Source organism: Dunckerocampus dactyliophorus, chromosome 20 (assembly GCF_027744805.1).
Source record: "Dunckerocampus dactyliophorus isolate RoL2022-P2 chromosome 20, RoL_Ddac_1.1, whole genome shotgun sequence".
NCBI lineage: Eukaryota > Metazoa > Chordata > Actinopteri > Syngnathiformes > Syngnathidae > Dunckerocampus > Dunckerocampus dactyliophorus.
The window spans coordinates 16025456-16041925 of record NC_072838.1 but is presented as its reverse complement, the minus strand read 5'-3'; the positions used below and the strand labels follow the sequence as shown (position 1 = coordinate 16041925).

The 16470-nt window shown below is 41.4% G+C and overlaps 3 protein-coding genes across 3 annotated transcripts; 2 read left to right on the top strand and 1 right to left on the bottom strand.

Annotated features, from left to right (window-relative positions):
• Window positions 1–158: 158 nt before the first annotated feature.
• On the top strand, window positions 159–2055 carry ssr2 (signal sequence receptor, beta). The gene is made up of 6 exons (XM_054764112.1): window positions 159–231; window positions 636–796; window positions 881–979; window positions 1323–1431; window positions 1514–1591; window positions 1664–2055. Exons 2-6 carry the CDS (start codon window positions 636–638, stop codon window positions 1772–1774), a joined length of 558 nt encoding a protein of 185 aa, XP_054620087.1. The 5' UTR covers window positions 159–231; the 3' UTR covers window positions 1775–2055.
• A 1886-nt stretch (window positions 2056–3941) lies between these two features.
• On the top strand, window positions 3942–10026 carry si:dkey-240h12.4 (death-associated protein kinase 2). The gene is made up of 12 exons (XM_054763777.1): window positions 3942–4234; window positions 6186–6331; window positions 6433–6654; window positions 7152–7290; window positions 7360–7489; window positions 7671–7719; window positions 7848–7874; window positions 7965–8117; window positions 8754–8799; window positions 8886–8975; window positions 9053–9133; window positions 9205–10026. Exons 2-12 carry the CDS (start codon window positions 6270–6272, stop codon window positions 9283–9285), a joined length of 1080 nt encoding a protein of 359 aa, XP_054619752.1. The 5' UTR covers window positions 3942–4234; window positions 6186–6269; the 3' UTR covers window positions 9286–10026.
• A 463-nt stretch (window positions 10027–10489) lies between these two features.
• On the bottom strand, window positions 10490–15583 carry tpm3 (tropomyosin 3). Its single transcript, XM_054763778.1, has 10 exons — window positions 15352–15583; window positions 15153–15278; window positions 13508–13641; window positions 12627–12744; window positions 12476–12546; window positions 11884–11959; window positions 11734–11796; window positions 11585–11654; window positions 10868–10946; window positions 10490–10738 (listed from the first exon to the last, which is right to left on the bottom strand). The coding sequence occupies exons 1-10, from the start codon at window positions 15463–15465 to the stop codon at window positions 10735–10737; spliced, it is 855 nt and encodes a 284-aa protein (XP_054619753.1). The 5' UTR covers window positions 15466–15583; the 3' UTR covers window positions 10490–10734.
• Between the last annotated feature and the right edge of the window lie 887 nt (window positions 15584–16470).

Here is a 16470-nt window from a genome sequence, read left to right as displayed (position 1 = left end):
TTAAATCAATGGTGGCCTTTAACCCTTTATTTTAACATTAAAACAAAACCGAATAATAACGTTCTACAAAAGGGGGAAACCATATCACCTCCAAGCCACTAGGGGCGTGGTGGAATCTTAGGCCCACATGATTGCTTTTCCGGGTACACGTCATGCCAACCTGAGAGTTTACTTCTGCGCCTGCGCGTCATCCAGCCCTTCGCTGCTCAGGACTGGAAGAGTTTACAGACGGTAATCATTTCTCCTTGTTTTTGTTGTTTCTGATTCAGCTGCGCTTTAATTTGACACTAACATCTTATAAACAGACACTTAAACATTAATGTAGGATATTTTGAAGTCTGGTTAGATTCGTCGAACTGTTTGATTTTCCATTGAAAGATAACATGATGGTATGGTCCACGTAAGCGTCTGTGATAATTGACTGTGTGTGTTAGCCACCTCAACTCTGACTAGACAGTCTTAATAAAGGCATATTCAACTTAAATATGCTACATACAAAACACATACTGGACCCAATCTTAAATGCATACTCTATAATAGTTTTATCTCTGCTTGTTACACAGCTATGACGATGTATTCTTGTATCGCTAACAGTCGTTAGCATATTTGTTTATTTAGCCGTGTTTGCTTAACAGATGATGAAGATGCTGCACGTCGTTTTGGTTCTGGCCCTGCTCGCCTTGGGTTCTGGAGAGGAGGGAGCCCGTTTGCTGGCGTCCAAATCCTTGCTCAACCGTTATGCCGTGGAGGGTCGTGACCTGACCCTGCAGTATAACATCTACAACGTGGGTTCCAGGTAGGAACATTAGTACAGTGCCATTTTCTATGATGTGATGTAATGAATGTCATTGTATAGCAAAGAAGCTGTATTCTCTTGCAGTGCTGCTCTGGAGGTGGAACTGTCAGATGATTCCTTCCCTCCTGAGGACTTTGGAATTGTTTCAGGAATGCTGAATGTGAAATGGGACAGGATTGCACCGTATCCTTGCAACTGTGTCTTATCGGGTTGTTGTTTTTATGTTTCAGGAGTGAAATCTGTGATGACAGCTCCTCAAACACACCTTGGCTCCACATTTTCTGTGCTGTCATTCTTTTTTTTTGTAGTCTCTGTGCAGCAAAATCACTGTGCGAGCTGTTGCTGTTGTTGCCAGGGGTGTTTTCTTACTTGTTCAAGTGCAGGGCGTACCAAGAGTCTATTAGGTGTAATGGTTTCATCATATTTCTAACGATCACTTTTATAATATTTTCTAATATACGTACAAGTGAATCTACCCAAAGTGAGTGTCTTTAAATGTTGTTACGCTTAACGTGGGAGCATTCAGAGCCAGCAATGTGTCTCACACTGTTGTGCTGCGACCCCTGAAGGCCGGCTACTTCAACTTCACCTCAGCTTCCGTCAGCTACCTGGCTCAGGAGGGCGGACAAGTTGTGGTAAAGATCACATTTATTTTTTATTTTTTACTTACTAAATGAAAGCGTTCAGCGAAGTGACTGAAGCTTGTATTTCTCTTAGGTTGGGTACACCAGCGCCCCCGGCCAAGGAGGCATCCTGGCTCAAAGGGAGTTTGATCGTCGCTTTTCCCCACATTATGTAAGCTTTGCAGTCGCTTGCAGTTCTTTTTGCTCTGCTGAGTCTTGATGCTCACACGTTTTCCTTTCTTAGTTGGACTGGGCCGCCTTTGGTGTGATGACACTGCCCTCCATCGGCATCCCGCTCCTCCTCTGGTACTCCAGCAAGAGGAAGTACGACTCTCCAAAGGCTAAGAAGAACTGAGAAGACCGGTGGGATAGGGAGCGGCTCTATGAATTGAGGGTTAACTGGGCGCAGGATCTCTGAGAAGCTTAATAACCCATATTGGGGGTGAAAGGTGAACACAAAAGTACAGCGACTGTTTTGTGTAATTTGATCAGACGAACACGTTGGATGACAGATCATGTCACATTGAGTACAATTACAGTGTCAGTTGTTATTTTCTAACTGTAATGTATTGAACTCACTTTTGAAGTTGTCAGAATTCAATATCAATAAAAAAAAACCTTTTTTTTACAAAAACATTTGATGGTGACTATGAGATTTTATTATACGGAATGCATTTAATCTGTTTTATACGATATATACAGTAAACTCCAAATATCTGATCTAATCAATATAATATAGAATTGATTCTCAGACCGCCACAAGTACCACTGGTGGTGTGCAGGCTCTTGTCTAGTGGTACTACTGTTCAGGTAGGCACCTGAGAGGTGTACTGCGACGCTGTAGTACGAAAGTGGCTCTCTTTTAACGTGACTATATCACCTTGGCAACTTGGGCTGGTCCCAACCAGGTTATGTCCAGACTTTCATCTTAAAGTAGGCAATAAAAGCCCCCCAGTTTGACTGCCTAACTCATTCGGTGGTGACATCAAGAACCTGGTGGACCAGGGAGCAAGAATACAATGATGGGAGTGGATTTTTCCAGATCGCACTGATCCACTAGCATTCTCTGTTGAAATTCTGTATTAGATTTTCAGATGAGGAAATACGCTACATTTGCTCACTTTTTGGGCCGAGCATCAGGAATAAAACGCAATATGAAATATTAATTTGGCCAATGTTAGCGGACGTGTACTCAGCACTTTGGTCTACTTACATTATATTTGCTGGAGGATTAAGCATCCTGAGGCATTAATCAACTAGAACAAATCACTTCTTTATTCTAACAAAAAGGAGAAACCCGCCACAAAGAAAAAAATCGTCACAAAACACATCAACACTGCCATCTAGTGGTCACCACGAGGTGCAGCATGTGAAATGTACAGTATATACTGTAACAGTAAAATGCAAAAACTACATACAGTAATCCCTCATTTATCACCATTAATTGGTTCCAAATTCAACCACGATAAATGAATTTTTGTTAAGCGGGATTTAGTATTAATAAATGGAATATTTTCACAGAGCATTGAAAACCTGTTTATCACCTTCGAAATATGTAATATTTTTAACATTATTAGAGCCCTGTAGAGATAAAATAACACCCCTATAGTCACCTTTACGCTCCTATTATTCTTTGTTTACACCACATTGCACATCTACAATGCCTAGGCTACTCAGTAACTGCAGCAACACAAGAGATGGCCACCGCTTAAACATAGCAAGCTAACAAGTTAGCTTCCAATTTAATTATTCTAAACTTAAGAAAGGCTTTCAAACGGAGTGGGGAAGAAGGACAAATTAAGAAACCAAAAGCTTACCACTTCCACATGAAATGGGAGGAGAATGTTTTTTTTTCACCCTGATGCCATGGCTGACTCCAAGAGAGAGAGAGAGTTGGGGGGTGTATTTGCATGTTTGGAGTGAGGAAATTAACATGAAATGATATGAAGGCCAAATTAAGAAACCAAAAGCTTACCACTTCCACATGAAATGGGAGGAGAATGTTTTTTTTTTCACCCTGATGCCATGGCTGACTCCAAGAGAGAGAGAGAGAGTTGGGGGGTGTATTTGCATGTTTGGAGTGAGGAAATTAACATGAAATGATATGAAGGACAAATTAAGAAACCAAAAGCTTACCACTTCCACATGAAATGGGAGGAGAATGTTTTTTTTTCACCCTGATGCCATGGCTGACTCCAAGAGAGAGAGAGAGTTGGGGGGTGTATTTGCATGTTTGGAGTGAGGAAATTGACATGAAATGATATATAAACTGAAACTATTAATATTAAGTTAAATATTTCCCTGTAGCAGGATAAATGTAAGGGATATTATCTTTTTGGGAGGAATTTCCTGAAATAACTTAGCTTTTCAACGAAAATCGAATTTATTCAGTACTTCTTTTAAATTCATTGAAATAGCTATTTGTCTTACAGAGCTCTGCTGCATTAAAGTACTATCGGATTTATTTTGAAAGCATGCCTATTCCGGAAGTGGAGTTCACTCACACGGGGCTCTTCGCTTAAATGAAGTGGCCAGTGAGTGACTCTGAATTTCTTAGAGCGAAACAAGGAACGGCGGCTTCGTTCACCGGAGGGGCGGTACCGTGAACGCCTCTTGTTAGAAACTCGCCGTGTGTGACGGTAATTCGGACATGACATCAGCGAGGTATCACGACATGCATACCTTTTCCGCATTCCGGAAAGACCAGTTGACGACGTGAGCGTTCACATTGTGACAGCGAGCAGCGTGAAGATAAGTCGTGCGTAGAAGCGACCATTGGCAGGAACCAAGCCGACGAGAGCAGCCCTCCGCCCGGGTGAGTACACTCTGTTTCTAGGCACACTTCCACATGGATGTCTTGCGCACTGGAGTCCACTGGGACCGTCAAGTGCTCTTCCTCATTTAAATGTGAGAATATATTCATCTTATCGTTTGTATTACTGTAGATACTTACAAAACTGCCGTGATTTGTATGGCCCGTTTTCTCTACATGTCACAACAGGTTGGGTTCTCCAAAGCAAGGGGGGTGTTTTGGTGAGATGGACCAGAGCATGTACAGACACCACACATGAAGCTATTTCAACTTCAATTTGGTTTTTCTTAGACCATGTTTCCCATATGTGCACCCGCAGAGAACCGAGCTTAGAGCGCAGCAAACATGACAAGTCCTCATTAGTTTGACTGATTCACAGCGGGGGTGCCAACTGCCAACACAGGCAGCCCTGGCAAAGCACATTTGAATCATGCGCGTGGTGACACACAAAGTGACAGCACCCTTCGAAAGCGCTGCCTTGCTACGTAATACTGCATGTAAGCATTCTCGGTTAACGGAATAAAGAAGACAACAATGTCAAGACAAACTGAAGAGCAACGATGCGTTACTATAAAATGGACTTCCTGGATTGCGTTTCATCATTTTCCTTGTTCCTAAACAGCACGCTTTCTTCAAGGTGTGGTTTGTGACGTAATATGCCAAGGAGAGGAAAACGTGAAAAGATACAACAGTAGTTGTCGTAGCTGCCATAGCTTATTTAAAGGTCTCACTATTTTTCAATGATTTTAAGTCTCAGAGGTCCCACAATACAATGTAGTATATTTCAAGCCTTGATGCTGGATTTAGACCATTTTAAAAGTGTTTAATGTGAGCCCTGCTGGGAACAGACAATTTAGTGCGCCTGTAGCTTTAATGCTAATGAGCTGTGTTTGTCCACGCCTGTTTTGAAGAAGCCCTATTGCTCACTTTACCACTTTCTACAAATACACGGTAATGCTACATTTGTCCAATGGAACAGATGACATATATCACATTAAGGAGTGGGACTGGAGGACACAATGGTTGGCAACAATAGCATAACTACAGTGCTAACATTACAGTTGCATGTTAACAGCAACATCATGCTAGGTTAGCTTATTTGATGAAGAAAAACAAAATGATCAAACTTCTGTAGCTGACTGATGGACAGAGCTCCAGGCTGTGTTTTAAAACGTGTAGCGAAGCCTGATTTATTCTTCTGCCAGCAGGGGGCGGGATGTTTCTAGAACGTGTAAGGCAAGAAAAGTAATCAGTAGTTTGACTTGGAGCAGTTGGAGATATTGCACTTGGTCCCTCCTAAGTGCAAAGAATTCCAGTCGAAAGTAAACAAAAAAACATGGCTGTTGTCCAAAATGTTCATTTTTTTGGAACACATCATTGTTTCCTTAGCATCAAGGGTGAAACTTTGGACATTGCATTTTTTCTCCCACCCAAAAAATGTCTTGAAAATGAGTTCATCTGTGACCACTCCCTTATTCCCGAAGTGTGACGGACTCGTTGTGTAACAGGAATCAGTCAACAGTATTAGCATTGAAGTGAAAGTGACAGTCACGGTCAATGGAAAGCAACTCTTGACCATATTTGGAATTAGCAATGAAGGTATACCATAGCATAGTAAGTACATGTCCATTTTGAAAGTATTGTTCTTTGTTCTCTTGTATTTCTTAAAAATTAAATTGTGGCAGACTCATCGCTGTATTGAAACAGTTTTTTTTTTTGTTTTTTTTTAACTGCACTCACATTGACTTCTGTAGTGTGCCAAGTAGGGAAGTCTGGCACAGGAAGTGGATGTTCAACAGCTGATGTCATAATACTTTCAAGGCAGGGTTGCACTATGATAACAGAGGTCAATGGGAAAGGGAGGGATCTAATACAAGAGCTACAAAAACAAAAATATCAACCATTCTCAGTATGATCAAGTGCGCTGAACCAAAGAGCTGTTTTGCCTTTTTAGGTACGTCTGTGTTGGAGGACCATGAGCCACTTGAGGTTTAATATGAATTAAGCGGACTCAAGAAACAACCTGAAGTGAATCGGCATGGCCGTGTTCAAACCTGAGAATGTGGAAGACTTCTATGAGATTGGAGAAGTACTAGGAAGGTACGCTTCCATTTAATGCTCAACATAAGGGCCCCGAGGATATACCACTGTGGGACGCCATACATACTTTTGTGTATGCTGCTGTTGTCTCCCGTTTGCAGTGGACATTTTGGTCAAGTCCGAAGGGTTCGCGAGTTGGCCACCGGGACGTATTGGGCGGGAAAGTTCCTAAAGCTTCGCAAGACCTCGTGCAGCCGTCTGGGCCTGGAGAGGAGCCATGTGGAGCAGGAGGTGGAGGTGATCCAAGCTCTACAGCACCCTAACATCGTCGCTCTGAAAGACGTCTTTGAGAGTCGGTCGGAGGTGGTGCTCATTCTGGAGATGTGAGTTGACAAGATGGCATTTGTATGTTTTTGATTTAGTCCCATTAGCTCCAAATGCTTTAGAAGACTTGCTAACATACATGTAATACAGATCCCATCAACGTTTTATAATCATTTAGCACATGGTTCGTGACAATGACAATTAGCTGCAAAGTAAGAGGTTTTGATAGATGGCGGCCATGTTTTTTAACCAATCTTGCTGAAACTTTAAACACATGTGCTCAGCAGTCCCCTCAAGGTGTGTGCCAAATTTCACGGTGATCGGGCACAGCATTTTAAAGGTGCAGTGGGTGTTTTGCCAAGCGTATCGAGCTGTGTGAAAAAAGTCAGTCTGATTTATGAGGTTTAGCGCCACTATGTGGAGTATTTGTCAGAAAAATAAAACACAAGCAACACAGTACGTTTTGTGCATGCCCAGTGGGATACATTGTGGTCGTGGACAACCATGTATTCCTACTTTTTTTTTTTTTCTACTTCTCATTCACTTCAAATGGCAGCGTTAGCGGCGGCGAGCTGTTCGACTTCATTGCCGAGAAGGAGAACCTGACGGAAGACGAAGCCATCGAGTTCATGAAGCAGATCCTGAACGGACTGGGCTTCATGCACAGCAAGAACATCGCCCACTTTGACCTCAAGGTTTCTAATGCCGTTAGACAACGTTTGGACATGATGGTTAGCTTTCTAACAACATTGTCTCTCATTCAGCCAGAAAACATCATGCTGTCGGACAAAGAGTGTCCTCATCCTAACATCAAACTCATTGACTTTGGCCTTGCGCACCGTTTTAACTCAGGGGAGGAGTACAGGAGCACAAGTGGAACCCCTCAGTACATCGGTGAGACAAAAACCCATTGGCTTACACTGTTGGCTTTGTTAATCCATTTTAATGGCGTCACAGTAATTGGATTTAGCGCCATGATCCCAGTGAAACACGGTTGCTGCTGGTGGTGAACAGTTCTACATATACAGCTCGACGGGTGCTTCAACTTCTTAACTGTTGCGTCTGTTTTGTGCAGCCCCCGAGGTGATTAACAGTGAAGCCCTGAACACAGCGGCAGATATGTGGTGAATATGCTGCACTTCCTGTCCTTGCACATTGTGTGTCCCGCACGGTTATTACGTCTACAACTCATAATATTGTGATTCTAACGGCCCTTTTCCGCACCTTTCTTCTCGTGTTGCCCCCCTTGCAGGAGCATAGGAGTTATTACTTACATACTGTAAGTTGCAAGTGCTTCACATGGCATGGAAATGCAACTAACGTGTCATTGGATCCCACATGGTAATGTCCCTATATGCTGTGTCCTCAGCTTGAGCGGCTTGTCGCCGTTCCAGGGAGACACTGATGAAGAGACTCTGAAGAATGTCCTGGCTATGAATTACCGGCTCGACACGCAGTACTTCAGCACCACCAGCTCCACAGCCAAAGACTTCATTCAGAAACTACTGGTGAAAAATCCCAGGTGGGTGTAGTTCATTCTTTTTTTGTCACTAGTTTATTTGATTTTATTTTAGCAACTGTTATTTTATTTCATTGCATTTTATTTCAGTAACTGTTATTTTATTGTTTTATTTATCTAATCCTATAAATTGTAGGTGGAGCCCAAAAGCAAAATAAAACAGTATTAGTCCTTTCGTCTTGGGCACCTCCTAATGGTCAAGTGACAAACTGCATTGATACTACTCTATTCCCTTTTATTTATGATTTGTTTTCCCACAAAGTTGTCTTAAATCTTCTTTATTTAATTTTATTTGTAGACTTTAGGTGGAGTCCTGGAGCAAAATACAACAGTATCTGGCTTTTTGCCTACTTTTAATTGAGTCAAGTGATAAATTGCACTGTTACTACTGGCTTCTATTGAAGCATTATTCTTATAAAGTCCTTTTTTATTTTTATTTTTACCTTATTAGCTGGAGGGGGAGCCCGAGCGCAAAATACAATATTGGCTCCCTCTACTGGTCAAATTACAAACTGCAACGACAACTTTTTGAAAATGTTCTTTTTAGATAACAAACGTTTGAGGATATAGTGTGTGTTTTAAGTAATATATGTGGCTTTATGCATGTCAGTGACATTAAAGTGGCTTCTCTACTTTTAGTGACAGACTGACAGCTGAGGACTGTCTTCGCCATCCATGGATCAAGGTTGTCACTCCATGCTCCATGTTCCTAAAAAAAAACATGAACTGCTTCTGATCTCTAAGTGCTGACTACCAAATACTTTGTTGCAGCCCATCACACGCAAACAGATGGCCAACAGGAACCGATCCTCGATCAATATGAAGAACTTTAAGAAGTTCAACGCCAGAAGGAAATGGAAGGTATCTGTTGTGCATTATCCTATATTTTAGCGCACTGCACTGTTGTCATAACATAACAACTTCTCTCCTATGGCAAGATGTCCTATAACATGGTATGGATGTGTAACCGCCTGGTCCGCTTAAAACTCCTGTGCAAAGGCAGCTCTGAGCCACCTGAGGTAACTTAAATCTCAACCTTCCCAACAAATGCACTCACTAGAGTGCCTAAATGTACGACGCTGTCCCGCAGAGACAGTGCGAAAGCGACGTGGAGGACCTTGAAAGCAAGCCCGCCTCTCTGCTGCGCCGAAGACTCAGTAGCAGTTCATAGAGTTGGCCAGAAGGGGCAGCAAAGTGCAGCATCTTTGACAGACCAGCTTTCGGCCTTGTGGGGTGAAATTAAGGAATAGACTGTTTTTATTTTGGAATCTGGTTCATTCTTGCTGTGGATATATGCATTTATATATATTGCATATCACGAAACAGTGGAATATTTGTGGATTTTTGGACATTTTTGATACAAAACGGCATGTGAAATAGTGTATCCAATGTTTAATGTGTTTCCTGCACGCACAGGCAGTACCAAATGCAATTATTGTGTCCACTGATGGACATACTCGTAAACAAAGAGGTGGGGAAAAAACATGTTTTGCTGCAATTTATACACATTTTTAGTGCACCGTATACTCCAATTTCTCGTCTTGATTCTTCAGAAAAACATTCCTACCTCAATGTTATTTTCGTGGCATCATGGCTGCCACCTCCTGTGTATCGTGGCTAATGCAATGTAGTTCAACACCTTTTATCCATTCATACGCTAAAAACATCCTGTCTGGCTTTTAAGGATGATCTGACACTATCATTTGCCTTGTGTTAATGATGCATTCTGCCGTCTAGTCATACAAATTGTGTAAAAATATATATACAGTATATATAGAAATTGTGTGCATGTTTGTTAAAATGAGCTGCATTTGTCTCTTACGGCCTAATTCTTTCCCTGTGATGCAACTGGAAAAAAAGCATAAAATGCACTTGTCAGTTTATTTTTGTTAGTCTGAAATATATATATATATTTAAAAAATCCCTGCAGTTTATGGTGTATTTTTATTATTTTGTATTAATTGGATCAAGGGCCGCACAGTGGCCGAGTGGTTAGCATGTTGACCACAGGGTTCGAATCTCCGCTTCGGCATCTCTGTGTGGAGTGTGCATGTTCTCCCCGTGTGTGGGTTTTCTCCCATATTCCAAAAAAGATTAATTGGAGCCTAAACTGTCCACAGGTATGAATGCGAGTGTGAATGGTTGTTTGTCTATATGTTTGCCCTGCGATTGGCTGGCGACAAGTCCAGGGTGTACCCCGCCTCTCGCCCAAAGTCAGCTGGGATAGGCTCCAGCATACCTGCGACCCTGATGCTATGTTAAGTTCACTGAGGGCCTCCTGTAAGTAGAGGAGATGGTCAGCATCCCAAAACACACTTGCTGAAATGTCTTCAGTTCTAAATACTGTAGTGCATGCAGCAAAAACAGACAGACAGTTTACCATGAGCATTTCTTCCCCTGTTTAAACATTTTTAAAGAACACAAAGTAGTACAACTAAAGGGTTGATTTGCACCTAATTTGCTGCTGCTTGTTGTGAACAGATCGGATGTGAAAAGGTGTGAAAGTGCTGTAAACAACATACATCCGACAGTTGTTGAGGAATGGAGGAAGAGGAGAGAGGAAGGGGTCAGATTTGAGCCGAGAGAGAGTGTTAGGAGCGGGCAGGGCTTCCAGGGGTGTTTAGCTAGAAACAAAAAAAAGTTGAAAATTCCATATTAAATAATGGTATTTATGGGTTTTTTTGTAAAATATTTGGATTATTGTATTTTGGAACAAACAATCTTAAATGGAAGGATTTTAAGGGAATGCTTACATGGAGGTCATGTCATTGAGCGCGTGGTCCAGTTCCTCGCTGATGGCTTTGTATTTGAGTTTCTGTGCATAAAGCTCATCTGTGCAAAGAAACAATGCAACGGGCTGGGATTAGCAGCATGACAATATAACAGAAATATGCTGTTTCAGCACCACTGAGTGTATTCAGTGGATCCCTGCATAGTCACAATTCAGCATTTGCAGCCCCGCATATTCGCGGATGTCTTATTTAAAACCCGCCCATTTGTGCAATTTCTCTCTGAAAATTGATTGGTTTTTTTTGCGGAAGATCCCTCTTATTCAACCTAAGTCAGTAACAATTTATAAATCAGTCATAATAAAACATAAATGTGCAGCATAATAATATAGCATACATGTGTGGCTGCGGCAGAACTAGCTTTCGACAGCCATCTCTGTTACAATCCGGCCTCAAAACCTGCAGTGAGGTGAACACAAGCTAATCGTAAATCGTTACTGGAATTACACCAGGTAAGCAGTGTGGATTACGTAGCCTACAAATGTAGAGGGAGATGGAGGCGGTACCACAGGAGATGAAAGCACGGAGGTTGTGGTCGCCTGACGACAAGGCTAAAGGCTAGGCCGTGCAACCAAGTCCATATGTTCTCCTATCGATCATCTTCCTTTATCATTCAATAGTGGGGAATACCTGTACATTTAATATTTTAAAAAGTGTGTGAGTGTCAAAAATAGGCATTACCTTCCAGATCATCAATAGTCTTCTCCAGTTTGGCCACAGACCTCTCAGCAAACTCCGCTCTGGTCTCAGCCTAATGTTAATTCAATGCAAATGTCAACATATCCACCATCCAGAGGCATTTAAAGTGTAAAAACACTGTGATCCTTTACCTCTTTCAGCTTGTCTGTCAAAATCTTGATCTCTTCCTCGTATTTGTCCTCCTTCTGAGAGTACTGTGTGGACAAATAGCTCAAATTAATACAAGACAGTTACAATTTACTTTTGGGTTCATCTTTTACTACTTGTAAATAATCAAGCACCTTCTCAGCCTGTGCCTCCAGGGACTTCAGGTTATTGGTAACGTTCTTCAGTTCCTCCTCAAGCTCTGCGCATTTTCTGGTGTAATTTTCGGTTGAACAAAACAAAGGGACAAAAAAAAGTGGAAACAAGTGTATGAGATATGCGTAAAAGGGTCCAAAAAACAAACAACAAGAAGACACCACCAAAATGGCAGACAATTACCTCACCATGATGGCCGACATGTTAGCCTGTGTACCTGCTATGAAAATGCTAGGTCTTTGCCATAATTAGTTTGTGGTAGGACGTAGAATTATTGTAACATTCATTACTAAACACCTGTTACTACACCTGTTAAAAAAGCCAAGAAAATATAGCAGATACATTATAGTCCTTTTATTATTATTATTATTATTTTTACAGTCAATAGCTAGCTAGAAAGGAAGCTAACTAGCTACCACATAGACATGATTAAAAGTTGGTTAAGGGGGCGTGGCTTGTCAAGTGAGTGTTTTGGATATGTCCATGTGATTGTTCTAGCCAAATTAAAAAGGAAATCACACCAAAAGCAGCAATGAGAAGTGAATAAATAACAAGCGAAGAACAGACACTCACGCCTCAGCCAGCTCGGCCCTCTCTTCTGTGCGCTCCAGCTCCCCTTCCACGATCACCAGCTTACGAGCCACCTGAACGCATCACAACGGTCATACCGTTAATATTTGAAGCTCCGTGTGACCTTCGACCTCCTAGAGGAGAGCGAGCTCACCTCTTCGTACTTGCGGTCGGAATCCTCTGCGATGTGCTTGGCCTCCTTCAGCTGGATCTCCTGGAGTTCCATCTTCTCCTCGTCTTTGAGAGCCCTGTTCTCGATCACCTTCATGCCTCTGCACGCACATTAGACGACCATGTCCACCCAATCTTCCACCATAACTTTAACCTCTTAGAGTTTCTTAAAATTCTCTCACATTTACCCCTCATGACAAAAAAAGTCAATTTCCCCAAAACTGCTGTAAAAATATCCTATATTGATATTTTAAACAAGCTAATCTTTTAAACCTACTTCTGCCTGAAATATACATTGCATTTAGGGGATTAACGCTTTAAAGGTTAGTGTGTTTACATCAAGCAGCTGTTTTGTTTTTTTTAATTAAAAAATACCGATAACATATTTTTTATACAGACCATACAGACCATTCCAAACATCAATAGCGATGCATACTTATTATTTCAGTGGCAAGGCACCCTTGCAGAAAAGTTGGGGAATTGTGCTGCATGCTTGGAATGGGAAAAAGTGGCACCATCTGGTGGCCAAATATAAACATTAAAAATAAAAAAAGCTGGCAAGTTGTCCAAAATGAAATCCTAACATGGATTGTATTAATTTATGCTAAGATTAATGTAAGATGAATCAAAAACGGCATTTTTAATGCCACTTTTTTAGGTGTGAGGAACAAATATTTCACTTTTTGTGAGGCGTTGCCGTTTTAGGCATTTAAGAATACAGAATCTTTTAAAAATGTTTTAAAATGTATATCGGCTGGTAAATTACACCTGTATGAATTCAGCACAGTGTAAATTAATGAATGGCAAGTTGTCTCTCGGATCTCCTATGAAGGTTTTTTTTTTTGCAGAAAAAAAAAAAATCACCTCTCGCTCTCGTCGGCCGCCTTCTCGGCCTCCTCCAGCTTCTGTAGAGCGGTTGCCAGCCTCTCCTGAGCTCGGTCCAACTCTTCCTCCACTAGCTGGATGCGCCTGTTCAGGGAGGCCACCTCCGCCTCCGCCTGGGTGCACACGTGCGCACGCACACACATGATGCAGGCTGAGTCAAACTAGTGTAGGCTATATGCTGATGTTTCAGATGAAGGTATGACGGAACAAGGCCCAAGTGGTAACCAAGCAGCAATGTCGTTAAAGAATGAAAAATATCATTTACAGTCAGATGACTGATCATGTGACTTATTTGCAGTTATGTCTTTACTCAGTGGCATCTTTGAATGCCAGTTTTAGCCAATTTCAACAAAGAAAGGTCCCTCGTTTTTTTTTTAAAAAAGGCACATATTTTTATATCACTTGCATGATGAAATTAGATGACATTATTTAATATTAAAAAATACATGTTTTATGTTACAACTATATGAATATCATTTTTATATATGAAATACTGTAAAATAATTAGTTAAAATAATTCTGCATTTTATTTTAAAGGAAAAAATTACATTAATATTATTTTTTATTGTTTATAATGCATTAATTATGAATGTATTTTTTAAGTGTTTATACATTTACCTAAAAATACAAATTTATTTTAAAAAATATATATATATGTACAGTATATAATATATATACACACACACACTCACACATTGTTTTTATTTATAACTACATTATGAACAAATTCAAAAATCTATATTAATATTACAAAACAATGACAATTGTTCAGTCAGTGGGATAAACTTAATTCTTCACCTTTATATTGCAGTATTAAGGCAATAATTGGATATATCAGGCCTTTAACAAGTGCTATATTTCAAATTGATTCTCAAACTGTGGTGCAAATACCACGGGTGGTACGCAGGATCTATCTAGTGGTACTCAGGATTTTCTTTTTTTTAATAAAACCAAAATGACCTTAGAGACACATACATATACATTAATCATGCAAATACAAATGTATTAACCAAATATTGGCTGAAAAGGAGTTGAAATATGAATGTCCTTATGCCACAGATGGCATAAGGCATAACAAGTACCAGACACGTACTCTAAGCTAAACTGTGATGCGGGGGTAGTAAGAACGGTACAGATATGCTACTCGGAGGTGGTACTTGTCGTAAAAAAATGGAGTAATTTTTTTTGGCCAATACTATGAATGACACAGCCAGGTTTTTACTCGTTTAGCTTAAAAACAAACCCAATCTTGCCAATGTGGCGCCATTTAAAATGATACTCTTGCGGGTAGCGGGTGGTGGTGAAGGATGTACCTAAAAAGGAGTGGTGCCATTGTTAAGCTAAGAGTCGAGGTTTAGCGGCTGACATCATGGCCTAAGCAGGCCTCTCAATCCTTACGCCCCCTCCACACACACAGCTGTCAGGTTGGTGGGGGGGTGGTCTCCATCCAGAGCATGAGGAGAATGGAATGCAATGGAGAGGAGCCGCTTGATGAGGCTTGATTTACACCGGCGGCTTTTATCATACTGTGTGACAATATTAGACTGACATCAGTGGTGTTACCGGGTAGGAGTAACTACATGACAAAACCGGTATTTTTTGCGGTTTACGGCGAGCTACTCACGTCAGCGGCCTTCTTGTCGGCCACCTCCAGCTTCTCCTGAGCATCCTTCAGTGCCTCGGAGTATTTGTCCAGCTCGTCCTCTGTCCCCTTCAGCTTCTTTTGCATCTGCAGGAGCTCGTCCTCATGCTAGGAGAACACACATGTTAAAACAGAAGCCATATTTGTAGTTTTATGTTCCTATCGTGTTTTCTTAGCTTGCCTGTTTGCTTCTATCCTCTGCCGCTTTCTTGTCCGCCTCTGCCTGCTCCGCCTGGTCCAGAGCGTTCTCCTTGTCCAGCTTGAGCATGAGCATCTTCTTCTTGATGGCCTCCATTTTGGCGGATGCTTCTTCTTTTTTGGAACAAGAACGACGACGAGATGAGGACGGACGGACGGACGGCCTGGCGATGTGGATGAGACACCAAACTCTGACCGAGATGGAAGGCGAGCCTTTATACGGCTTGGACGAAGTGACACTCCCACTTTGGAGAATCCTGGGGATCATCCACAAGGCCGCACCCTCCGTCTGTGCACTCAAATTGTGTATTTTTCAACATGAGACACAAAACAACCACCTAATTCTTCCGGTGACCTCGCTTTCTCGTTTTTTAACCGTCATCCAAATATCTCCTTAAAAACAAAAAGAAAATATTTTCTCTTTAATCCCATGTAATGCTGCTGCTTTAGCATGTTGACTCACAGCTGTTGCCGCCGTCAAGCGAGCAGTTCTAATCTCATCTGACACCGAGTGAGTTTACACTGGGACATAATTCAGCTCCGATGGCTCTGACTCAATAGCAACAACATGTCAGACACATCCGACCAGCAAGTGAAATGTCGCCATCCACTCAGCGCAAGTCTGTGACTTCACTTCCTGCTTCGTGTTCGGTTAACACAAGGTAACACCCATCTTTTTGCTACATGTGGAATGAAATAGAATCAAAGTGGACAATTCAACCAGTTAACCTGACAGGAAATCATCACCAGTTATGCCCCCTGGAGGCGTGCGCAGGGAATGTCATCACAGCCATCTGATTGGATGATTTGTAGGCGCTAGGATCTTCCAGCATCATGGACAAACTTCTGTTAATGTAAAGTAAGTTTGTTTTTTTTTTTCCAGAGGTTAAAATACATTCAATTTAAAAAATACAAAATATACAGCAGAGGGTCGTGTTAGTGACTCTTTTTAAAAGGCTTGAGTGCTTTATTTTTCAGAATACAAAAAACCCCAGACCTTTAAGACCCCCCGCAGGAATAAATGACACATTATTTTTTTTTAAATGGGCGGAGTGGGCTTTTTTTATACATTTTTACATATATATATTCAAATACAAAGCTT

Coding starts and splice junctions, on each gene's coding strand:
- ssr2 (XM_054764112.1), top strand. CDS start 636: ATGATGAAGATGCTGCACGTCGTTTTGGTTCTGGCCCTGCTCGCCTTG. Junction 797..880: donor ATCTACAACGTGGGTTCCAG/GTAGGAACATTA, acceptor ATTCTCTTGCAG/TGCTGCTCTGGAGGTGGAAC. Junction 980..1,322: donor AAATGGGACAGGATTGCACC/GTATCCTTGCAA, acceptor GGGAGCATTCAG/AGCCAGCAATGTGTCTCACA.
- si:dkey-240h12.4 (XM_054763777.1), top strand. CDS start 6,270: ATGGCCGTGTTCAAACCTGAGAATGTGGAAGACTTCTATGAGATTGGA. Junction 6,655..7,151: donor GTGGTGCTCATTCTGGAGAT/GTGAGTTGACAA, acceptor TTCAAATGGCAG/CGTTAGCGGCGGCGAGCTGT. Junction 7,720..7,847: donor AACACAGCGGCAGATATGTG/GTGAATATGCTG, acceptor CCCCCCTTGCAG/GAGCATAGGAGTTATTACTT.
- tpm3 (XM_054763778.1), bottom strand. CDS start 15,465: ATGGAGGCCATCAAGAAGAAGATGCTCATGCTCAAGCTGGACAAGGAG. Junction 12,745..13,507: donor GCGGCCGACGAGAGCGAGAG/GTGATTTTTTTT, acceptor ATGTGCGTGCAG/AGGCATGAAGGTGATCGAGA. Junction 11,797..11,883: donor TGGAGGCACAGGCTGAGAAG/GTGCTTGATTAT, acceptor TTGTCCACACAG/TACTCTCAGAAGGAGGACAA.